Raw genomic sequence first — 23,888 nt, forward strand, 5'->3', positions numbered from 1 at the left:
TGAGTAATAAATGTGTGAAGGAAGGCTCTCTAATCTTGTCAGAAATGCTTTAAATCAACTTTCCTGTACCTGGAACTTCCAGTTATTTCCTTCTGAGATGGCGTTTACCTTATCTAGAGAGTAATTCCATGTCTTTTGCTGTGACTTTTTGCTCCTTCTGATGCTTTGAGCTTATTTCTTTGGGGAAAAAAAGATATTTTCTTCATTGCTAAACTGAGCGCAGTGTGTGCAAACTGCCTGTCAACAAGAAGTTAACTTAGCAAAACTAATGCATGAGAGAGGCTGGGGAAGGACTGACCTTTCTGAGGCAGCTGCACTTTGCACCCCAGCATTGCTGTTGGCTCTGCCCCGTGGAACAGCCTCATTGGGAGCAGGAGCAGCAGCAGCATTGCTGTCTTCCAGATCCAGGAGCTCTGGGCTGATGTTGGCGGCTTTCCCTGCATGATGAAGGTAAGAAGGGTGATGAGGTTTGAGTACCCTAAAATACTGCTCCAAAGCTGATGCTGAGCCCCTTCTTTGCTCATAGGGAACTGGGGGGCAGCTCTTCTATTTTCCCTCCCGCTGCTTTTGTGTCTATAATGATGAATGAGCCCCTCGGAGCTACACACAGCCCTTTGTGTGACTGATGTTGGAGGCTGCATCATTTCAAGCGATGCTATGGATTGTGAGAGCAACTATTAGTGAAGATGGGGTTGAAAATGGTGCTGGGAGGAAGTGATTATAGGACTGGAAGGGTTTTGTGAATGGGAACCAAGGCAGCCGGTCTGGGAGAGCCCATGTGTGGGAGTATTTCTGTTTTGAGGTGCTGCAACCTAGTGGACAAGGAGAGGACTCTTCTCAGCTGGTTCCCCCCCCCCTTCCACCAAGCTTCATATGCCCTGGGACTCACCTCCATCCACCTGCAGGGACACTGCCATGGTCTCCCCATAGTGGCCATTGCGCTTCACCCCACACCAATACCACCCCTGGTCCTCCACTGTCACAGGGTCGATGCTCAGGATGATTGTTTTGTTAGCAATGTCACAGTTGACATCCAGCCCTGGGTCGGAAGCAGTCAATGGGGTGCAGCCTTCTCTGCTCCACTTGCACCAATACTTCTCATAGGAGTAGTACTTGCATGTGTAGGAGCATGTCAAGTCCACTCGTGAACCCACTTGTGCTTGCAATTCCTGCTTTCCTGTTAATCCAGGCTCTCCTGTGAGGGCAAACACAGTGTGAGGCTGCAGTTACTGGTTCAGTGGTAGGACTGGTACCCAAAGGATGAGGAGCTGCTGGAGATGGTGAACCAGGAGGTCTGACCTTGAGAGAAATTATCCCTTTATGTTACTAAATTAATGGCGGGGATCCCACATAGATGTCGGGATAAAGCTAGGGGTGGGGGGACTGTCGCAATGATTTGCCTCATGACATTAGTTTTTACTCACATCTCTTCCCAAAATGTGAGATCTACTCCATTGTGGTGGTTGGACATGATGACCTTTGAGGTCTTTTCCAACCTTAATGATTCTATGAAGCATGGTAGGTTGTCTTGTATCAAGAGAGTGGAATTGCTGCTTATGGGTTCATACCTTCTATGATCTTCAGCTCCTTTGTTGTTTTCCTCTCCCTCTGATCATCTGTCATGCACCAATAGAAACCCTCATCGTTGCTGCGCAGCTGGTTCAGGATGACGCTGAATGTGCCATTCTTTGGGTTGTCAAACATGGCCACTCGTCCTTCATAAGGACCCGGCACGAAGCCTTTGTTATCTATGATCCGAGCACAGCCTGTCGTTCTCCATTTGCACAAATACTTCAGTGAGTAACTCTTGGTTGGGTCGTAGTGACAATCGATGGTTGCTGAAGTTCCTTTTACTCCAAATATTGTCTGCTTTCCTTGTGGAGCTTTTGTACCTGGAGATGACAATGAAATGAGCAGCCTGACCTGCCTACTTTGTTCCATGTGGCAAAGCTCAAGTACAGCCAGGGGGTGCTCAGGGTGCAGATATGAGGGGACCATTCTGGCACTGTCTGAATTGACCCCAAGGGTTCTGCCAGGCCTTTTCCTATCCCAAATCCTCTGATGGTTCTTTGTGCATCAGCCTTTCTCAGTTCTGGCCTCTCTGCTAAGTGAAAGGTGGTCTTACAGTTCTCCTTGAGCAATTAATGGTGCTTCTAAAGAAAAGAAGAGACTAAAGGGAAACAATGCATTGGGAACAGCTCACTCACCCTCATAGACGTGCAAATCCAGCTCCTTTGTCTCTCCATACTCTCCATAGGAGCCAACCCCACACAGGTACAGGCCAGCATCTTCCCAATCCACCTGGGTTATCATGATGCTGAACGCACCCTCTGTGTTTTCATTGCTCAGCAGGATTCTCCCTTGGAAATCCTCATCTATTTTCCCATACGTGTCGACGATGTTGCGGCAGCCGCCCTTCTCCATCTTGCACAAGAACTTCCTCGTGCTGGCGTAATCCCCCCCGAAGTCACAGCTCATGCTCACAGAGCCATGCAGCTCCACGTAGAAGAGCTCAGCTTCTTCGGGTAAGTTTGGACCTGTGTAATCAAAGAGCTGTCAGTGTGTTCCCTATTGGAAGTCAGGTGATGGGCAGTCCTGCTGTGAGCACCTCTCCCTGTGTTTCAGTGGCTGAGGTTTGTCACATAGAGTTTTATATCTGACTTCTATGTCAGATTTTTGATCAAAGAACAATACGTTCTATATGAACATCAGTGGGGAAAAAGACCCTTGAAGCATGGAACACCCTGATCTCTTCCTGGGCAGACATCCCATGGAAAGTCTATCAGAAAGTGAAAGAAAAAGGTTGTGATTACCTTCAGAAATGTCCAGGCTGACCCTGTTGGAGAGTCCTCTGCCGCTGAGCCCAATGCCACACTGGTAGGTGCCTCGATCTGCCAGGTTCAGCTGTGAGATGTTGACCAGCATAACACCCTGCTCCGGGAAGTCAGTGATGGTGACTCTTCCCTTGTAGCCTTGTGCTATGAACCCGCTGGTGGATACCACAGTTGGGCAGCTCCTGGATGATTCCCTGCACCAGTATTTCCTATCATGTCTGTTCACCGTGGTGGGAGGGTAGAAGCACTTGATGCTAACAGATCCATCAATCAGGCCATACACCTGCTGCGGTCCGAACACTGGGTTTAAGCCTGCAAGAAGAAAACCCATTGGGTGTGCATGGTCTGCAACCATGGTTGTGCAAAGGGCTGCATGTCCTGGTGTGCTCTGAAAGATCCCAAGGCAGTGGTGGGTGTGAATGGGGACCCTAAACCCTTCTCTCTCCCTTAGGAGTGTATCATCTGGTTTAATGTTGCACTTACTTGATTTGGGAGGATATCTGCTTTTTGCAGATTCAGCTGGGAGGAAGGAGAGCAGGAGGATGGATGCCAGTAAAGTCATTCTTCTTGCGTTCCCTGGAAAAGGCATGGAAATTGGTGAATGACAGCACTTGCAAAAATGATTTGTGGTCAAGTCACTTGATAATCTCTCTGCCTGGATAATGAGAGCACTGAGGCTGTTAGAGAGAAATACAACATTTAATCACTTGTCAAGAAATTTAATAGGAAATGGGGAGCTGATATCTGTCCTTGCCTGTTTTGCTACGTGGCACTGTGACTACTTGTCCACCTTAGCACAGTAGAAGGGCTGAAGTTCACATATGGCCCAAAAGGTGCAGGGCTGGAATTCAGGGTGCCCAGAGCTGGGCTGCTCTCATGACCCTTGCCAAGGGCTAATGCCACTTGTGCTGGTTTGTTGTCCATGCAGTGAAAGAAGGATTTGTTCCTTTGTGAGCCTGGGTGCCAAAACCGCTCCTTGGGAAAACCTGCTTGTGTAGAGCAGTTCCTGTCTGGAGCCCGTATTTAATTTCTGATCTTTGCTTCCCTGTTCTATTCAAGGACGTGGTAGAGTTGGACCTTTTCTCCCCTTGGCTGCTGATAAAGTTGATGAGGTGCGGAGATTTAAACACTGTGGATAAGCAGAGCTGTGTAGTCCTGGTAGGACCCAAACCATGCCTTAGGGGAGCACCAAACCAGGCTTCTCATTCCCTGAAACATGCCCATAGGATGGATATTTATGGCTTTGATATCAGCGATGACCCAGGGAAAGCCAAGGCTTTTAATTCATGGTGATCGATCTGAGTGTGCTATAGGAGTCTCCATAGTGAGCAGATGCATTTCCAGGCTGTTGATCTACCCATTAATTCTTACAAGCTATAATGAAGATGATGGATGCCAAGGAAAGTCTTTATAAACAGTCACAGGAATTTGATTTCTGGGCATCAGGTGATAGGGTTTGTTTTATTAGGGGTAATTCCCGGTAGAAGAAAAATGCCTTTGCTTCCGTGTGAAGATGAAAGGCACTCTGTTATGCTTTCTTCCTTGTATTGGGACTTTTAATTGCTCGCTGTCCACTTGTCTATGGCTAATAATTAACCCGCTGAGCATGAAAAATGCTTCTTCATACTTATCCCACATGCAGCCAGCAGGGCAAACAAACTGTGTGCTGTGGAAAGTAAATAGTGCTGTACAACACAGACCCACAGGGCTCCTGTGGCTGCTGCTGCCCTCACTGCAGGGCTGGACAAGGACAGGTCATGGGTCAGCTTTTCCCCCCTCTTAACAAGGTTTGTGTTGGCCTGATTCCTTCTCAAAGCAATTGGCTGCTGGGCAGTGAAGGGTTATGGAGGTCTCTTTAGAAATGAAGCTACACCTGTGCCCAAAAAGATGTGCCAGATTGGTCTGCACCTGGAAGAGCAGAAAGGTTTTGCATCTCTATCTGAGGCTACAGCTCTGCTCAGCCTCTGCTCTGATGCTGTTGCCTTGCATCACTTGCTGAATGAATGGAGGCATATCCTGTGCACAGCCACATGTTACTTAAAGTCTGGCCTGACCCATGGAGCAGGTTGCATGGAAACCCTCTACGCTGTTCTGTGTGCCCATGGATGCTACCCAGGGCATGGCTGAGCACTGTTGGGTGCTCTGCATGAAGCAATCACAGTTGAAGGTGCTGGAGGAGAATCACTCTGAGCCCACTGATAACACAGCTCGGGTTCCTTTGTGCTTTCAGAGGACTTTTGCTGCTGGATTTGCTGCCTTCAGTCAGAGGACAGGATTAAATCTCAGGTCACAGCTAAGGGAAAGTGCTGCTGAGCTGCGTGGGAGTGCAAGTAAGTGGCTGTACATGCAATCTGCATTAATACTGCTCCCATGGGTGGTTCTGAGAGAGCCATTGCATCCTCGTGGGGTCTGGCATGAAGCACGAGGCTTGTGTGCTCCCTGTAGCTTCCAACAGAAGCCAAACTGGGTCACACCATGCAGGAGGGGTTGCATAGACTCCATGGATGACTCCATCCTTTGCATGGGACTGTGTGACATGGCTGCTCTCATCTCTGAGCTGTTCCATTGGGCTCAAGTGGCAGCTGGGTTTGTTGCCTTGGTTGGTGCAGGAGTAGCACTCATTCTTTGGACTGCTGAGACCAACACTTTGCATGTAGGGACTTAAAAGACTGATGTGTTAACCTGAGTGTGAGACTGTCTGGGAGGTAATTCTATGAGCTGGCCAGGAGAAGAGGAGACGGAGCCCAGTTATTCCCACTGTGCCCCCTCCTGATACTGCAGAATTGGTTCTCTTTGGATCAGCATCAGCTGTGGGTTGGGTTTGTACTCATTTCTTGCTGTGGTGGTGGGTGGTGCTGGTGGGATTTTTTGTTTGTTTTGTTTTTTTTAGATACAACCCAAACCTTGCTTTTCTGAAGTGGAATCAAACTTTCATCTTGCGACATCAAAACTGTTGGCTCCTTCCCCTTTCCTGCCCCCGCATCACGTATTTCAAAGCTGAACAGCACAGAACTGCCAAGAGGGCTCTGCATGATGCTGTATGAGCCCTGCTCTCCCTAGGAGGGTTGACTTGGCCACTGGGGAGGAAATGTCCTCGGATTAGATGATACAGAGGAGATCAGGTCTTGAAACTCCTTATGCAAGTGCAAGCAAGGAGCTGCCCTGAGTGGGTATGAAAAAGCAGAGTTCAGTTCCCAAATTCTGCTGACTCAGCTGCAAGTTTCTCACCTGAGATACTGGTGTACTCACATGGTGCAGCTTGCAAGGGATCAACAGTATGTAATCTATTAGCCATTAACTATTGCTCTTAACAATGACCAGTGTCAAGGACATGCATTGGGATCAATGGAACATGGAGAGCTGACTCCTATAACAAGTCTGCTTTGCTGTTATTTCCATAATTAAGAAACAACATACAGAATGCAGTAATATATATCTTTTTCTCCCTCAAATTCTTTCAGAATCAGACCCACTTATACTGGGGGTGAGCTGCATGGATGCAAACTGCTGTTCATGTGATGCTGATTACCCTTTTGCTCCAGGTAAAGCTGAGAGGTGAGCACTATATTTTGGACAACAAATAAGAATGCCCAGATGATCCCCATGGTTATGGCTGAAGTTTGCACTGAGGTGGTGCTGATGACCCGATTGGATGCTCCTTTAAGCTGTTAGATGTGCCCCCGTACTAACTTGTTGCTTTTCAGATGGGATTTGAACGGTTCACTTCTTTCTTATTTCTGTTTCTAGTCTCTTGGGCTGGAAAGTGAAACTGAGACTTCTACAGGTCTGCATTATTTCTGCATACAGATGCATTGAAAGCCCAAAAGGACTTTGTGTGGTCAGCATTTAGGTGTGCAGAAACCCACCCTTTGCTGTGATACAGTCCCAAATCCACATCCTTGTGACTGCCTCCCTGCTGCCATTCAAAAGGCTGTAACGACCGCAATAGTATTTACTAACAATTATTTCCAATCGGTGCAAAGATTGTAATGATAATTAAACTTATTTCCAGAAATAGAAGATTAGAAGTCTACCATAGAGAAGGAAGATCACATTATGAGTTGATTCTGTGCTTCTGAGCTTATTTGGAAGTAAATCAGCATCTCTTCACCTGCGAGACCTGCATGTCCATGCACAGCTGTACAGAGCTGCTACCTGGAGATGAATGAGGGAGAGGAAGACAACAAAGAAGCATTACTTACATGCCAGGTTACTTCTGCAGACCATTCTGCACTTCTTGCTTTCTCTTTGCTTCACCACTCCTGGCTTCGTGGTTGACCCCAGGACCTCCTTGTGTGTGTCTGTGTGTCTGTCCTGTCTCCTTCCAGGACACCAGGCTCAGGCAGTGCCAGCCTGTTTTAAATACTCATACTACTAGCCCTGCAATTCCACCTGTTGTGACTTAAGGGAACAGCATCCAAGCCCAAGTGAGCCCTGAGCCACGTGAGAGCAGAGCAGCCAATGTCTCTCCTGGTTCTGCTGGCACTTGGCTGAGGGTGCAGCCTCCAAGTTGCACCCTGTTGTTATGCAACCAAGGGGGGGCTCTGGCTCAGGATGCTGCCCAGGTACCTCTGCTGGCTTTGGGAAGGGATTCAGCTTGATGCCAACTCAAGGGTCTGCTGTGTGCGCACCATGCTGGGGTCCTGTCCCTCCTTCTTCAGCATTGCACCCTGAGTCACGGCCACATTTAGCATTAAGAAGGAGAGCTTCCTTCTGCAGGGCTCACCTATTTACCCAAAATGTGACATCCCAAACCAATAGAGGAAGTGTTTGATGGGGCAAATCTGGGTGAAAACATCTTTGTCACTGGTTTTCTGCTGGATAGCCTTGCTGATCTGCTCCCCTGCTGTGGCACATGAGGGGTCCCAAGCAAGAGTTCCTTGTGAAGAGTGGGATTGTTGGAAATGGAACTGAATGAAAGCACAAAATCAGAGACAACTGAATTGTTTGTGTGGGATGAGCCATTAACCTGCTTTCCTTTATTCTAATAAGGCAATAATTATTGTTTAATTCAGGGCCACATGAAGACTTCCTCACCTGCTCATAGGGAAAGTTGAGGAGCTGGAGCAGGACAGCAGCTCTGGGGTTTGCACTTGGCCACAATAAACACAGGTGTGTTTGCTTTCTGTACACCTCCTGTTCTCAGGAGAGCCTTTCCTTTTCAGATGTCTGTGTGTCGCCTTCCCCACCACCTGTCTGGCTGCTGATGTGCACTGAGATGTGCTTGGAAGGAGCTGGAAATGGTGGCACAACTGTAGGCAGAGGAACCCTGGTTGAAAGCAGCTGGTGAGGACCTGCAGCCACTTGGGCACCTTGGACATGAGGCAGTTCCTGATGGACTAACAGCTGCTTTATCCAAACCTCTGTCTTTGCCCTTGAAGTTTTACCAGAAACTGATCCTTTGTCTCTGAACAAGATGGAATTACGCAAATATATTTGCTTTAACAGACAAGGAAACGTCGTCTTGCCAAGTCACAGGTGCCAAAGCACTTTGGCATCTCCAGAACACAAACAACCCTTGCTTTGCTTTGCTTTTTTTTTTCCAGGCTGAAGTATGGCACGTAGTCTGGGCTGCTGCTGGGCTGAAATCTTTGGTGTTGGACTGAAGTCCGACATGGTTTGTGCTTTGCAAAACAAATCCTTGAGGATGAAGATACTCAAAAGTAAGACCTGTAGCCCTGAGGATCCTTCCATTCCACGCCCAGCTCCCCATTGGGGTGCTTTGCTCTACAGGAGACAGTCAGGTCTGCATACAGGAACAGCATGGCTAATTGCCTCATTTTGTTCTCTACAAACTACACAGCAAGGCATTTGGCTGCAGAATGGGGAGGAAGAAAGAAGTGCTGCTTGCTTCGAGGTCATAGCTGTGCCTTGCCTTTCAATAAAGAAGCTTCTGAGCTCATGTACATCGTGCTCTGAGAGAAGGGGGTCTGTCTGGATTCCGTCAAGTCTTCATCATTCATGTTGGAAAGAGTATTTTTCACTGAAGGATTCCTGTGAAAAGAGGGAAAAGCACGTAAGCATCCACACACTGGTGTGTTCCAGAGGGCACAAGTTGTCACGACCAATTTCCCTTTGCAACAGTCTGCCTCTGAAATATTAACAGCTGCTTATAGCATCGGAGAGCTGGGATGTAAGAGCACCGTGATGGGAACAGGGAAATGCCATCATTAAACTACTTGAACCACTGTGACAGTCATTTGGATGTTATTTTTGTGATGGAGAAGTGTCGCTATAAATCTCCATACTAGGAAACGTCTCCATGGATGTTTTCTACAGCAGTGTTACCAGTCCTCCATTGGTTTTATATGCTACCCAACAGAAGATACTTACACACAACCTGGTCTGCCCGAACCTTCCAAGGAGAGCACGTATTATCCTGTATATGTGGGGCAGAAAGAAATGGTATGATTGCAACACTGATCAAGGATTGCTTCTACATAATACTTCAAGAGGTTGCAAGCAATTAGATTTTGTTGGAACAAGCAAGCAGGAAGAGCGATAACACGTTCAGAATGCGTCAGCAAGAGTTGTAATCGCCACTGAAATAAATTTATAGGCCTTGTATAGGATTTAATCAAATTATTTTGAAGATTATGGCTTTTAATGATTCTTGGTAAAGGATAAAGGCGGCAGTTCCAGGAGTGTGAACTCAACATTTGTCTTGCAGGGATGTTTTACATGCTGAGCTGCTGCATGGCTACCTTAATATCTGTTTTGGGACTCTCCTTTTAAGGCAGCTGGCATTTGCAGCATGAGTTGCAAGAAAACACCCACCGATGTCTGCCCGACTCTGCCTTGCATCCATTGGTGTTGTCTGGGCTGCTGAGTTCCTCCATCCTTTGCTCCTCTGTGGGACTCAGCACAGCTTCTGTCTGTCCCAGGGTGCTTCTTCCTTCTCCTGATTTAGATACACGTATGTGGGAGAGTGAGATGTTCTTCCATCCCAACACAGCCCTTTATGATCATGGTTCTGAGCACTGCTGTAAAGCTATTTGTTCAACATTCTGCTCCCCGAGAATGCAAGCAAAGCCCTTCCAGAAGAAACAGCTGTAACCCAAAAGATGTTTCCTGGCCAACTTACCCATCTCCTTACAAAGCTTTATTTTGGTAAGGATGAGAACAGTGGTTATGATGAAAATCAGCAAGACCAGAGCTGGTATCACAATGGAGAGCAGAGAGAATCCGCCTGATGAGCTGGAAAGAAGAACCATCAGAACTAAATAGGATTCATAATCAGTTACTGGGTGGGTGAATGCAGGCTGCAGGTTTTATAGCAAATAGCCTGATTGACTCAAAGGAGAACAGTCAACAAAGTCAAGCAAGACTTGAAGTCATTTGATCTGGAGTTTGGCTTATGAGGAAGTAATTTCTACAGCTACCTCTGCTCTACCACACAGGGTTTGTGCTGCACATTGACTTATCCTTCCCAAAAGGAAAAGGAGCTATTTCTACCATGCAAATTCCCAAGCAAGCTTCAGGCTCTCTCTGTGAGCTCTTGTAGGCTCTCATGCTGTTACAGGGCATCTACGTGCTGTCTCCTTACAAAAAACACCATAAGCATTATCAGTGTTCTACATGCAGATAGTGAAGAATCCAACCCTTTATACAGGGTTGTGAATTGAGGTTTGGCAACGTGCTCTTTTTGGCCTGAAGGAGGCTGCAGGGGATGGAGCGATGGTGCTTTTTATGCAGGCTCCAAGGTGAGCAGGGTTGCTGCTGGAGATGTTGGGATGGATTTGTGGACTTTGTGGTTTTTCTTCAGTTACGACTGATACCGCAGTATCTGATGTGCCTGTGCCAGCTATGCAAATCATCCAGTGCTGGATGGTGCCATAGGTGGGGGTTTGAAGGGTCCAAAAGTTCATGGCTGTCCTGGTCCTCGTTAGCAGGAAGCACAGGAGCTTAAAATCACCAGGTGAGCAGCACGGATTTTGGTAGAGAAGTGCTATGAAGTAACTACAGGCTAAAATAGCTCCTGGTCTTATGTTTAACCTCATCCAAAGGTAGATCCTTATGCAATGCACCCAAACACCGTACTGTTCCTGGCTGCCTATAATGACTGGGGTAAGGTGTGCAGCGAGACAGCTACTGATTCACCAGCACTATTGCTCAAGCCTGCTGTTGCTTAATGGCCTGTCTCCATTCTAACCAAAGGAAAACAGGCAGAAACACATCTATTGGCTCTGGTGTCTGGCCTACAGGAGTAACCAGCATCAAAAATTCAAGACAAGTTCAAAGACCCACACCACAGATGGACATGAGATACGCTTGCCTACTGCTCTTCTAATTACTCCTCTCTCCTATTGGAGTTTATAATCTGTATAGAGCCCAGGGAAACTGGGCAGGCAGGAGCAAAGCACTAAGGTTGTGCCTATAGGAAAGGTGGCCATGAACTTACTTATGGCTGTAGGTCTCACTGCGGGAGGTCACAAAGGTGCTGGAAGGGAGAACTGGAGGATGGGAGCTGATGCCCTCAGTGCTGGTGCCCATATTGTATGCCATCTTCGTGGTGTGTCTCAGCCCAGTGGTGTCTGTTGGCCCCACAGAGTATGTCAGCCCAATGGTGTTTGTTGGTCCCATGGTGTATATTGGCCATGTGGTGCTCCTCTGTGCCACTATATGGTTGGAAGCTGACCTTAATGGCAAAGTGGAGTTCACAGAATTGTGTCTTGCTGGGTTTTGTGGAGTGAAGTTTTCTGCAAAGAAAATGGTTTGGGCATTTAAATATCCATCTTTTTCTGTGGGGTCATTCCAGAGTTGCCAGTGATTTGCACATCTCACTTCACATCTGCTGATGGAAAAAGCCTGATATCATGCCCAAAGGTGAGTATTTGAAGGGGGTGTCCATAAAGGGATATGGGGGAAGAATGATTAACAAAATGGAAAGGATTGATTTGTGTTTCCAGCCATCACCTACCCTTCTCGATGCTCAGTTTCATGGAGGTCGTGTGCTCCTCATGCCCGTTCCTGGCCACACACCAGTACCATCCTGCATCCTCCTCTTGCAGTTGGCTCATCATTACGGTGTAGTTCCCACTGTCCTGCTCGCTGCTGCTGATCCATATGCGTCCTTTGTAAGACTTGTGCACAAACCCATCTGTGTCCACCAGCAGGGAGCAGCTGGCTTCCCTCCACCTGCACAGGTACTTGGTGGTGTAGCTGCCTGCAGGGTCATGGTGGCATTTGAAGGACAGTGATCCCCCCACCCTGCCATGCAGAAACTTCGCCCTCCGTGGCTGGGCAGGGACTGTGGATAGGAGAAGTCATGGTGGTGTTTGATGTGGCTGCAATGGGGTACAGCAGCCCCCAGAAGCCCCTTCCTACCTGTGGTCACCTGCAGGGCCATCAGCTGCCAGCTGTCCCAGTCAGCTGGGCTGCCCATCCCACACTTGTACAGCCCTGCATCTTCCAGCCTTAAATCATTTATCAGCACTTTGAATGCTCCAGAGCTCTCCTGAGGGGTAATACAGATCCGTCCCTCATAGCTCTTCCTCACGTAGCCATTGGTGTCTGCAATGAGGATGCAGCTGCTTCTCCCCACTCTGCACCACAGCCTCTTGGTGCTCCCATGGCTGTCCCCAGGTGGGCAGGGGATGGTTACAGAACCACGGAGCTCCCCGAGGAACATCTTGACTGGACTCTGTGTGTCCACACCTGCAGGAACAGAGTGAGTGCCACCACTGTATCTGGTTGCTTGTCACCTCCTTCTACATTGGTGTTTTGGTGGGTTTTATGCCCACAACTGCTTAAAGCAATGGGTAGCACAGGGGACCTGACCCCCTCCCTGTCCCATCACTGTACCTGCTGATACTGTCAGGTTCAGGCTGACAAACACGTCCCTGTTAGTGGGGCCAATGCCACAGCGGTAGGACCCTGTGTCACTTGTCTTCAGCTGTGTCATTGTCACCATGAAGGTGCCATTCTGGGGGACATCCTCCAGGGCCACTCGGCCCATGTAGTCTTTTGAGATGAAGTCGGTGGTGGAGATGATGGTGTAGCAAACCCCATCTCTGCCCTTTTTACACCAGAACTTTCTGTCGTGCTTGTTGGCTGGAGTGATGGAGTAGAAGCACTGGTGGGTGACGGACCCTCCAACTGCACCTGTCAAAAACCTGGGCCCATAGAAAGTGCTTGAGGCTGGTTCTTTGGGGAAGGAGGGAAGAAGTGCATTAGTTAGTGAACATCCCCATGAATGGGGAACCTTACCATCCCAAGCAGGGTGACACAGGCAAAGCTCCATCAGCCCTGGCCATCCTGCTCCGTAGTGATGGGGAGCAGCAAAACTCCAGCAGGAACCTTTGGTGCCTGCAGAGTTTCCTGTTGACTCACCTTGCAGCAAAGCCACAAAGAGGAGGAGAACCTCCATGTTTGCCCTTCTCGAATGTTCTCTTGGCAAACTTCCGAATGTCATTTTGGTTACTGGCTTTTGCTGGTGTCCCTGTGAGCAAACAGAAAGGAGATTGTGGTTTGGATCTGCAGAGCTGAGCAGCTCCAAAAAGGTGCACACAGAGAGTTTGAGGATGGCAGCGATGATTACCAAGCCCAGCTGCAGCCATGACCCATAGCACATCACTGTGTCTCGTCCAGAACCTCTGCAGCCCAACCTGGGGGCTCCAGCTTATCTTCTCTGTTTTTTTTCAGTGCAAAACACAATAGCAATGGCTGCAGTTCCTGGGAATCCAAGCAGCATGTCTTAACGCCCCTCCTGGTAAGGTGCAATTATCTTTCTAACCTTATTTTACTTAGCTGTAACTTCACTTCTTGCAGAAAACCTTTGGGCTGAGCGCTGTTATCCATTTCCAGATTTCAGCAGAAGTGATGTTTGAGTGTTTAGGAGGGGAATTACTTCCTTGTGCGAGTTAAAAATTGACTTTTAATTACTGGAATTTCATCCTATGGAGTCCCAACTAAAATTCTTTGAGATTGACTTGACCCACACTGCGATTCAAGCCTGAAGTTGGCACAAACCAATTGATTTATTTCATCCTTGCTAACTCACTGAGCTAACTTCAAAGCATTTTGGAGACAGGAATAAGGAAATGGCTGCTCTTTTAATGCCTTATTCCCAGCCATGGGGCTGAGCCCTGGCAGCAGCATACGCAATGAATGCCTCTGGATGTGGGTTTGGTCCATGCAGCAGCTCACTCTAAGGGCCTTGCATGGCTTGCACACTTTGCATAACTTGCATTGGGATTATGTGCATCTCTCCTGTAGCACCCCAGCTGTGGGGCTTACAAACCCAGCTCAGAGCCAGCTCTCAGCCCCAGTTGCCTTTCTGCTGATGGGAAGTGTGGCTGGGACAGCAGAAATGTGCTCTTCCCTTTTCAGTGCAGGCAGAAGCGCTGTGGTGGTGCAGCTGGCCCTGCATCCTCTTTGGGCAGTTCCCCTTGTTTTTCTTCTCCCCCCATGTATCAGGCAGTGGGTGCAGTTCTGGCACCCCAAAATTAATGAAGAAGTCACCAGTTTTGCCATCATTGAGATGGCCCTGCTGCTGATTACTCAAGTTAGCATTCCAACAAGGCTTTCTTCCTATATCATACATAATGTGCTGGCACTAAGTTGCTAAGTTCTTCCTGGCATTAGGCCATTAGTGCCTGGATGTGAAGTGTCTGCAGGCTGCTGTAGCTCCGTGCCTCCATAGGGGTGGGTGCAATGCTTGCACAATCACCCAGCTGCAACCTTTTGGGATCCCGTACAACAGCTTCAAAGCCCCACACGTTCACATTTCCCACCCTGAAGCAACAAGCAGGGTGTCAGCACAGGGCTGGGGAATGCCTGGGCTGTGCCTTCCAGGACCGCCATGAAGAGGCTAATTAAGAAGTAGATCTCACTTCTTCCAAGTCCAATTACCTTGAGCAACTCCAGCTGAGTGCCAGCCACATGCATCCTGCTTGCATCTCTCCATGTACACAAGAACCTGCCTCATCTACCTCATGTTTTTCCTTCAAATGCAATAATCCCATTGATGGCTTTGAGGAGAGGAAAGAAAGGATGATGATAGCTCTAAAAGCAATGGCAGGTTTAAGCAGAAATGGGTTATGCCAATCTTCCTGCACTAAGATGACAACCTCACGTTGCGGATATATTGCATACTGACATCCATCCTTTGCAAAGTGAAGTTCATCGGAGCAGTGCATGCTGCTGTATGATAGCACTGCACCCTCTTCTATACTAACTTCAGGGCAAAGTAAGGATCACCCACCTTAGGTTAGGATGCTTCTGCTCCTGGTCTGCAGCTCTGCAGGTCTCTGCTCAGCTCTTGATGTTTAATTCTTTAATGTAAGTTAATAACTTTCTGCTGTCTTGAGGTTCAGCAAGTTGGAGACAGGCAGAATGATGACAGAAGTAGGAGAAATGACAGTGATGTACTGAATGTGGAACCTGAAGAGTGCTCCTTTTTAGCCATTTAATGATGTGGGCGACATGGAAAGGAAACCAATGAAGAAGCCAGGAGCAGAAACAGCACAGTTTGAGAGGAATTCCCCAGTGCTAAAGACAACACACAAAGATGTAACACTAAGGAATGGCTTTTAATTGCTAGCACTGAAATGCTCCTTGCTGGGAAGGTGGAACTTAACATCAAGACAGGATGCTGTGTGTGTTTCAACTCACTTCTGCAGCCTGAGTCGCCCTAATGCTCATCCTCTGGCTCCATGCTCTCAAAGATTCCAGGGCAAAAGTCTGTTTTCTGCCTCAAAGTTCATTCAAGTTTCTCACTGCAGCAAGCTCAGCTCTACAGTGTTAAAGGCTGCACTGCTGCGCTGTGATTTCCAGGTAGTTATAATTACTTTAATGGAGGGAAATTATATCGGATCATTGCAACGTGGCCTGATTAAACCAAATTGCCAATCAGCTACAGAGATCAAAGTTGAGAAATCAAAGCAGCGTGTCTTTAAGGCACGTGGACTTCACTTGAGAGCATCTCTGTGCCCTCTTGTCATTTCATAGTGATTAATTTCTCTCTGTATTTAATTGCTGCATTTTAACTGCTGTGCATTTGAAGCTGGTTGGGTTGCATCGTCTTTGGAAAGGCAGAAGTGTGCATAGCAACAGTTGTGATGTTGTGATGGGACTTTGCTCTGTTTTTCCTTCAAATAAAGATGATGGATTGAAGCAGTCAATGCACAGCAGGGCTGGAAACGCCCCAGGCTGGTCCTGCCCTCCCCATCCCCCATAGACATTGTAGGACATCAGGCTCCATGTGAGAGCAGCAGGTGGTTTGGAGCTCATAGCAAAGCCAATAGATGGGACTTACTGTCAAGCTTTGCTCTTTGCAGTGTGCCAGGGTGCAAAGGTTGGGCTCTCCAACTTGTGGGGCACAGGAATGCTTTGAAGCCTCAGGTCCTGCTTTTTGAATCACTTTAGATTCTCCCTGGTTGAAGCTGTATCTGTTTCCAGCCGTTTTGCTTTCTTTATCATTATCTGATGACTTGAATTGCAGTCATTTTGTTGCCTTGTCCCAGACTTGTGCAATAACCAGCTCCCAACACTGATTCAGCTTCAGTTCTATCAGTCTCCCTAAGGACATCTATTTGTTTGGGTTTGATATTGATGTTGATAGCAAAACAATCAGATTGCAATAAAATGTGGCTCATAAAACTGAAGGTGGGAAACAACTCCATGCTGCAGGTGAGAACCAGAACTCCTTGGCATGCAGGAAGTCACAACCCGAGCTCAGGGGGGCCTGGATGGCAGCTGGGATCTCTGACACAGCTAATGGAGCAGCAATGAGCCCACAGGACCCCATGAGCTGTCACTGGGGTAAGAATTGATGCCTAAGGGTGAGCAGAGACCTCAGCTCAGGAGATGCCCCAAAGGGTCTGAGCTGCGTTGGTGCCTCAGTCCAGGAAGCACTCAATGTGCTCAAAGGTTGCTCTCATAACTGTTTTATTGCTGTCGATAAGACAAAGCCTCCCTACTTCCACTCCGACGTTAATAATTCATTTTGACTGTGGCACTGGGTTAATTCCCCCCGCATCTCGCTTTCTCTGGCTGTTTCCTAACCGTTCCTTCGCTATCTGCTTGACCTCAATGTGAGGACAACCTCACGGTGCTATGGGAGCCTTGCTCCTGCCCTTCGGGATGGATGCGGGAGGAGTGGACCAGGTTTGATCATCATCACTGTGTGTCATGTACTGCCACCGCGTGTCGCTGCCGCGGAGCTGCCACCGCAGAACAACTGCAGTTTCCCTTCCCCATCCATCACCAGGATGCTCATGCTGGTGCATTGCATGCTGTAGTCACCTTGCTGGTGGGGACTAAAGCATGGGTGACAAAACCTGGTGACCTGCCACCAAGACAACCTGGCATCCCATGGGCTCCTTACAAAAGGTAAGGAGAAGGATTTCTAGTATGCAAGGCTGCAGCAGCATGACAGCCCCATGGTAGGGATGGGGACTATGTCCCTGCTGTCCCCACATTGCAATCCATCTGCAGCTGTGCCTGCATTAGGAGTGAGCTCTGGCTGCTGCAGCGTGAGACCAAAGGCATCAGGGTTGCTGTTTGATGAGCTTGAGTTACCTCGAGCTGGGTAACCCATCCTGAGTCACCCTGATGGGTGGAGGCTGATTGCTTTTGACCGAGGTGATTTGGAGGGTTAATAACAAACAGTGATAGCAGCGAGCTGCTCCCTTTGCTCACCTGGGTATGAGGTCCCCAGCTGTACCAGGCTGATCCCAGCTCATCAAGCAGGGACACCTGAACTCCACACCTCCTTGAGATGAAAAAGGAGAGAAATAGAGCAGCACTGGGAGAAAGAAGGGATATTTTCTCCTGTGACTAAACAAGAGCTGGCTCTCAGATAATTGACAGAACTAGCTCCTTTGAGCTATGCTTGCTTTAATGTACCATGGATGGGTATCATACTGGGTTCCCAGCGTGTTTTCCCAGTGTACAGTTGTGAAGGTGCTGTCAGAGCTGTTGTGGATAAATGAGAACAACAACCTGTGCTTGTTTTGCAGTGCCCATTGGAGTTAATGATTAAATAGCAGCTATTGCAACAACTCAGGTATGCTATCACTGTGCATGAACCCCTCTGTAAGGAGCAGCAATAACCCATTCTGTCTCCTACTGAGCTTAGATTTTAAGAGCAGGAATGAGGGACGTTGTTTGAGTTTGGTTTTGATATATCAGGTAGGTTTGCATCACTGGTAAGTAAAGCAAAATGTACCACAAGCAGAGAAAAATGTGTTCATTTGGATGCTGCAGAGCTCTTGAGTGCATTTGGTGCAGCTTGACTTTATATCTGCTCTGTGTCAGCTTCCCACACTGAAGCACATGGAAACCATAGTCATGAGGGTTTGGGATCAGAACATATCAAAGCACTGCTCCTGAATTTGATCCTTGTAATGAAAGATGTGTGTAAGAGTGTCTTTAATTGAGCCAGCAGCAACAGACTCACGCAGACGTGGAAATGACATGTCTGAGCATAGAGGGATGGATAGTTAAGAAGTGGATACACAGCCTATGCAAAAAGTAATGCTGAGTGTTTGGGTCTTTACAAACATTGCTGTGATGTGTAAACACATATCTCGCCGTGTACAAAACATCCTATACAAGTGGCATTGCTTTATTAGTCACCGAGCGACTCCAGGAGCATCAGGCTCTGTGTCTGCCCCCTAAGCTGTCCCAGCAGCAGCTGCTCATCCAGCAGAGCCACACAGGGATGCAGGCTGTGCTCCTCGTGCTCACCCAGCACTATTCCTTCAGCAGACCAAGCTTCCGCAGGGCCTCACGCCGGTGTTCCTCTGTTGAACCCTTAGGGGAAATCTTCACGCTGACACAGGAGCGGGGTGGCCGGGGGAAGCTGGGCAGTGGGTTCGACCTTCTCTTGCTGCTCTTCTCCACCTCGGTGGGCTCTTTCAGTGCAGCAAAGTCCTTCCCTGCTCCAAGGGATGCTGGCCGCGGTCTGCTGCTGCGGAGGAAGCTGGGTGCCAGCCTCTCAATGAAGGACATCTTGCCCAGTGACCCGCTGCCCTTGACACTTGGTTCCTTGGCCATGCAGCTGCCCAGCCCCACACCGGAGCGCTCCAGGGTGTTGGATTTGAAGTTCATGGCCCGTCCTGCTGGGGCTGTGCTCGGTGCTGCCTGCCCCCGGTCGGGAGGTGGCACAGGGCTGGGCTCATGCAGGTCTTGTGGCAGCCCCAGCTTCTCCAGTGCCTCCCTCCGGGCCTTTTCCCTCTCCCTGGGATCAAGCTGCCCTGAATTCTGCTTTTCTGCAGCAGTGTCTCCAGCAGAGCCTGCAGGTGATGGCGGTGGTACCTTCACCTTCTGGCCGGGCTCTGCAACAAGAGGAACTGGGCTGGCTTTGCTGGTTCTCAGGATAATGTTTGGTGGCAGTTTGCGTGGTTTGGGAGCTGTGGGAGGCCCACGTTTGGTGTCGGGGTCCTGTGGGACCTCCTGTGCTGCTGGGTGATCCGGTTGGCCCCGAGGAAGTGCTGAGCTCTCCTGGCCCATCTCTCGGTGTGGCAGTGGTGTAGGACTGGGGACAGCCACCATCCCCAGGGCTGGACGGGGCCGTGTCCAGCTCTCCTCTGCATTTTCTTTCCAGGCATCTGAGCTGTTGCTTCGTGGCTGCTCTGCATGGCTCTCCTGGTTGTCCTGGAAGGGAGCTGGAGGTGGGATGATCATGGATTTCACCTCTCTTCTCACATTAGCTTGGCCAAGCCTGCCCTCCTTGCCCATCTCCTGTGGAGATTTACCCGGTGGCACAGGGTCCTGCACAGTGTGTGCATCTGATTTGCCATCAGCTCTGTTTGCTCTTTGTGCATTTGATGCACTGATGTTCCTCAGAAGGCTGTGGTAGCCTGGGCTTGGTGCCATTGCTGGAGCTGAGCTTGGGAAGCCAGAGGAGCCCTCAGTGTCTTTCTGGTTGGCTGCATGCTGCTGAGCTGTGCTTCCAGGAGGAGCCTTCTCCAATTCTAGGCAGAGAGAGGTGAGAAGTCATGCACCGTGCTGCACATGCACAAAGGATATCTTGTCATTTACAGCATGCTTCTTCATGTTTGGTAATGACAAGCAGAGGAGCTCTGCCCAGCAGTTCTTTTTGCCTCATTAGATAGCTGCTAGCAGCTCCTACATGCAGCAACTGGGAGAACGCAGCCGGTGCCCTATATATCCCACCACACACATCCTCCTCTCACCCATGGAGTGATGAAAGCCATCTGGACTTTGCTTACCAAGTGAATAAAACTGGGGCAACATTCCCTCCCTGCCTGCCAAGGAAGCTCAACCCAGTGTGGAAATGCTTTACAAACAGGGCTGGAGCTTCCCAGCTTACCTTGAGGAGCAGTGTCTTTCTTCAGCCTTGCCCTGGGCAGTCGGGTGGCTTCTGCATAGTCAGTCTCATCAGTGGAAACTCCACTATCTGCTTCTGCATCCAGCGAGCCGATGGTTTCTTCTAAGAACATCAAGCACTCCTTCTCTTCCACAGATAAGTAGTCATAGCTGTTATCGCTCTGAGAATAGAGAAAAGAAGGAAAGCACTGATAGGAACTACAGGTCTGCTTGTTCTCCTGTTAACATCACAGCTTTGAAAGGAACACAGCGAGATCCTGTTCAATTTTTGTTCCATTTCAAGCATGGTGAGATACGATCACTGTGGAATCAACAAGTCAAAGTGCAACATGTAATATACATCATTAAAAAGCTGAAGTGCAGAAAAGGATGGAGCATGTGTCAGATCAACAAACATAGGGGAGAAATTGTTTCAGGTGGAGTTGTTTTGCAGAGAGGCACCTACCCAAGCCTTGCACCATGCAATACTGCAACCAGTTTGTCCGTCCCTAATAAATTTTAGAGGGTTTGGTTCTGGTTTGCAATACATCAAATGGGAAACCTGCCCAGGACTGAGCACTGTCCTAGCACATATCAATTATGCTTCAAGTCAGACAGGATGTAATTAGGCCATCAATCTTGGAATCAGTGTTTGGAGACAAACAAGTTTTAAGGAACAGATAATGAAAAATTGCACATCTACACCCATAGTCCCAGCTCATCTCCACCTTAACTCCTAAACCCATCTCTTGTCAGCCGGGGAGGAGCGCAGCTCGATGTCTTCTACATTGCAGTCACTCTTGTTGGAGCCACTGTGACCCAGTTACCCTAGTGCTGGGACAACCTGCCCTGCCCCTGGGCTGTGCCAAGGGCTCCTTCAGTTTGGTGTTATTCCTTGAAGAAACCAAGCAGTGAGTTTGATTGCTACCACGGAGGTGTTTTAGGGTCAAGATCTGTGTGTTCCTTGTGCTGCCACAGCACTTTCGAGCAGAAATCCAACCAGAATCTCATGCTGAAGGTTGTGAGCCATGCCTGGGCTGAGCGCAATGGGACGACTTACCCGTTGTGAGTGGTTGGAGGCTGTGCTGACCATGCTGTCACAGCTGTCTGAGTTGCAGGCAGCCATACCCAGCCCCAGGTCCTTCCCAGGCATGTCACGGGCTGCAGTGTGGGCTGGGAGAGCAGGGCTGGAGAAGGAGAGAGATGTGTTAGGCTGCAGGGCTATTGCATGCAAACATTTGTGCTCTTAGGCTGCTCCTAGCATGGAGAAGGCATTTCTGAAAGCACCTCTGAGGGAGGGTCCACAGGATCCCACACAAGCCAGTTACACTCAGCATGCACAGCAGAGCTTCACCCCCTGGGGAAAAGACCAAGTAACCTACAGAAGCCATCATTACTTCTATCTATAAAAGCATTAATCTTCCAAAAGCGACTGACACCGCCAATTATCTGCTTTCTTTGCTTGCACCGCCCATTCTTTGGGAGATGAGAGCTGGGCTGCAGAGCCCAGCAAACAAACGCCCTCCCCAACACACACAGGCCCACGCGGGAGCAGTTGTTTGCAGACAGACAGAGGAGCTCTTTGTGCTGCAACCTGGCCACGGGAGCACACTGCTGCTTTTCTTGGTAGCAGGATCAGGGTATTAGATCTGGTGATAAGCGAGCAGAACTGGCTGCTTGTTAAGACACTCAGACCCTGAAGGAATTCTTTTGTAATTGGGATATGCCGCAAAAATCAGATTTCACCGCCCACAACCTGGAAGATCCAATGCTTGCGCTCAGGAGGAACTCAGCGCTTCAGGTTTGGGTTTTGCAGTATTTACTACCCAAATTACAGCTGAGGAAGCAGTGACTTTGGAGCAGCACTACCCCCAGTTCTTTGAGTTTGGAGAAGCTTATAGCCAGAGCTATTTGCTCTGAGGCTGAGGACTTTCAGCCTTCCCAAGCTGCCTAACATTGCTGCTCACGCCATTTGCAATTGCAGCAAGAGCCCCAGCAGGACCCCCAGGATTGCTGCAATGTTCTGCACTGCTTCCTACCCACTGCACAAACCCAAGGGAACAAAACAGGGAAGCGAAAGTCTTGCTTGAACTTGATGCTGGAGCATCGTCCTCTGTGCAACACCCCAGCTGCAAAGCAAGCAGACCCAAGCAGGGAAAACCACACGGGGGTCTCCGGGTTGATTCTTGGTGGTCAGAACTGATCTGAGCAGCCCTTTCCTTTAAACAGAATGAGTGAGAGGAGGCAAAGTTCAGCAGGGAGCGTCAGGAGCCGGGCAGGAACAAGGGGCTCATTCTGCTGTGTGCTGTTCTTAGAGGAGATTATGGTTCTGACACATTCATCCGATTCGGGACAGGGAAAGAGGAAACCAACCCTGAATAAAATCTCAGGTTTTATGGTTCAGAAGGATTTTGCAGTTCCCTCCTTATAAAAAACCAGCAGGTCAGCCACAGACTAAACAGTCAACCAAGTGTTTGAATTAAAAAGATACTTGACAAGGTGTTTCTCGATCATGTATTCTCCCACTAAAAAAGGTTTTCCAAGAGGCCACTTTTTATTTGGAACACAAAACTCGCTGGGGCAGCTTTTGCAACAGCTGCTGTAACTGTCCTGTGCAAAGCTTGCCGAGCCCTCAGACATCAAAGAGCTGCTGGGTAGCAATTAATGCTAATTGCTTTATTTGAAGAGGCTACTTTCTTCTAATCCCAGCTCTGACTACCAGAGCTCTATCGCAGCTCTCCAGCAGCGCTCATCCATATCAGTGCATTTTGCAGCTGTACCCTGATGCCCTACACCCTCTTGCAAAGGGGCCCCATCCTAAAACACAAAGAGCACGAGGAAACAGAGCACAAGCAGCCCCTGGCCTCTCCATACAGTGAGACAGATCCCACCCCAGGGTGAAAGATGGCAATGGCGCAGTTCTCCAGTTCCTCCTCTTTAAACAAATAGGGCACACAGGGCGCACAGGGCGCACAGTTCAGTTTTAAGAGCTGAGTTTGCTGTCCTGAGAACAAGTTTTACCGGTGTCCCCCAGCTCCCCAGCACCACTTTCATCCCCCCCTCCCCCCAATCTCCATCCTGGTGCCGCTCAATGCATCAGCTCCACCACTCTTTCTCCTTCCAAAGTCCCCTATATGAAGGCACCGCAGCCCCATACCCCAGGCAGAGACACTCAGCTCTTCACCACAACCACATTCAGCAAGAAAAGCAGAGAGAGCAGGAAAGAATAAAGATTTTTGCTCTTTTTTTTTACCAGGATATCCGACGTCCCCCGGTGCCCAAATCCTCGTCCTGCCTGCGTCTATCCCAGGACGTCTTTGCTTTTCTGCGCTAACCAAACACAGGCGGGTTACACATTAACTCCCAGCAGAGATAAGGCTGCACAGGCAGCAGCCTGCCCGTCACCTGCAGCACACTCAAGACCCGCTCATCCCAACCGGAGCATGTTGAGCTCCTTCTTGCACTTGGGTTGGGGTCAGGGTGCAGCACAGCCCCTGCTTTACCCAGCTGTGCAGCTCAGCACAGGGTGCCCAGGGGGGCAGAGCTTGGTGAGTGGCTGCGGGCTCCCGGCACCACCCATTGCCCTCCCTTCCTGGCCTCAACATGGGTTTCACTGGAGACTCCTTAATCCAACATCCTGTTCTGCAGCATAGTTGTTCGCTGACATCTGGAGGCCCTGACCAAAACGCCCTGTTGGCAGTGATTAAACCCTGCGCCGGGTGTTGGCGCTGGGTGCTGCCGCACGCATTGCAGTGCAGCAGGTTTCTTCTCTTCCGT

At 49.1% G+C, this 23,888-nt stretch overlaps 4 protein-coding genes and 1 long non-coding RNA gene across 17 annotated transcripts in view; 2 read left to right on the forward strand and 3 right to left on the reverse strand.

Annotated features, from left to right (window-relative positions):
* PIGR (polymeric immunoglobulin receptor) overlaps window positions 1–7,233 on the reverse strand; it is a 9,139-nt gene extending 1,906 nt beyond the window's left edge. The window contains exons 1-7 of the mRNA XM_015885111.2: window positions 7,037–7,233; window positions 3,318–3,410; window positions 2,814–3,146; window positions 2,208–2,537; window positions 1,569–1,892; window positions 890–1,195; window positions 299–437 (exon numbers count right to left, since the gene is read on the reverse strand). Coding sequence (XP_015740597.2) covers window positions 299–437; window positions 890–1,195; window positions 1,569–1,892; window positions 2,208–2,537; window positions 2,814–3,146; window positions 3,318–3,410; window positions 7,037–7,061 — 1,550 coding nt within the window. The 5' untranslated portion in view covers window positions 7,062–7,233. The remainder of the gene's footprint in view (window positions 1–298; window positions 438–889; window positions 1,196–1,568; window positions 1,893–2,207; window positions 2,538–2,813; window positions 3,147–3,317; window positions 3,411–7,036) is intronic.
* Window positions 4,549–18,943, forward strand: LOC107324791 (uncharacterized). 12 transcript variants are annotated; one of them, XR_014938665.1, is made up of 7 exons: window positions 5,070–5,164; window positions 6,296–6,389; window positions 6,847–10,752; window positions 11,593–11,660; window positions 11,744–11,980; window positions 13,479–16,598; window positions 17,798–18,485. XR_014938665.1 is itself a non-coding variant. In XM_085526856.1 (3 exons), exons 1-3 carry the CDS (start codon window positions 4,891–4,893, stop codon window positions 6,682–6,684), a joined length of 471 nt encoding a protein of 156 aa, XP_085382982.1. In that variant the 5' UTR covers window positions 4,549–4,890; the 3' UTR covers window positions 6,685–6,837. The 12 variants fall into 12 exon arrangements, 3 of the variants coding, with proteins under 3 accessions (XP_085382982.1, XP_085382984.1, XP_085382983.1); XR_014938663.1 differs by lacking the exon at window positions 17,798–18,485 and having other exon boundaries at window positions 6,847–7,946; window positions 8,381–10,752; window positions 13,479–17,781; XR_014938660.1 differs by lacking the exon at window positions 17,798–18,485 and having other exon boundaries at window positions 11,725–11,980; window positions 13,479–17,781.
* On the reverse strand, window positions 8,252–15,172 carry LOC107324775 (polymeric immunoglobulin receptor-like). 2 transcript variants are annotated; one of them, XM_015885110.3, is made up of 9 exons: window positions 15,040–15,172; window positions 13,167–13,275; window positions 12,639–12,980; window positions 12,162–12,491; window positions 11,755–12,084; window positions 11,236–11,533; window positions 9,919–10,031; window positions 9,612–9,735; window positions 9,108–9,213 (listed from the first exon to the last, which is right to left on the reverse strand). In XM_015885110.3, exons 2-9 carry the CDS (start codon window positions 13,246–13,248, stop codon window positions 9,108–9,110), a joined length of 1,725 nt encoding a protein of 574 aa, XP_015740596.3. In that variant the 5' UTR covers window positions 13,249–13,275; window positions 15,040–15,172. The 2 variants fall into 2 exon arrangements, with proteins under 2 accessions (XP_015740594.3, XP_015740596.3); XM_015885108.3 differs by lacking the exons at window positions 12,639–12,980; window positions 13,167–13,275; window positions 15,040–15,172 and adding an exon at window positions 8,252–8,828 and having other exon boundaries at window positions 9,168–9,213; window positions 12,162–12,489.
* On the reverse strand, window positions 18,385–23,419 carry C38H1orf116 (chromosome 38 C1orf116 homolog). Its single transcript, XM_015885124.3, has 4 exons — window positions 23,365–23,419; window positions 21,172–21,298; window positions 20,116–20,293; window positions 18,385–19,756 (listed from the first exon to the last, which is right to left on the reverse strand). The coding sequence occupies exons 2-4, from the start codon at window positions 21,262–21,264 to the stop codon at window positions 18,534–18,536; spliced, it is 1,494 nt and encodes a 497-aa protein (XP_015740610.2). The 5' UTR covers window positions 21,265–21,298; window positions 23,365–23,419; the 3' UTR covers window positions 18,385–18,533.
* LOC146754800 (uncharacterized) lies at window positions 19,639–21,544 on the forward strand. The gene is made up of 2 exons (XR_014938671.1): window positions 19,639–19,770; window positions 19,894–21,544. It is a non-coding gene; the product is annotated as an uncharacterized LOC146754800 (long non-coding RNA).
* Window positions 23,420–23,888: the final 469 nt, after the last annotated feature.

This window comes from Coturnix japonica, chromosome 38 (genome assembly GCF_054131305.1).
Source record: "Coturnix japonica strain WE chromosome 38, WE-NBRP24, whole genome shotgun sequence".
NCBI classification, from domain to species: Eukaryota; Metazoa; Chordata; class Aves; order Galliformes; family Phasianidae; genus Coturnix; species Coturnix japonica.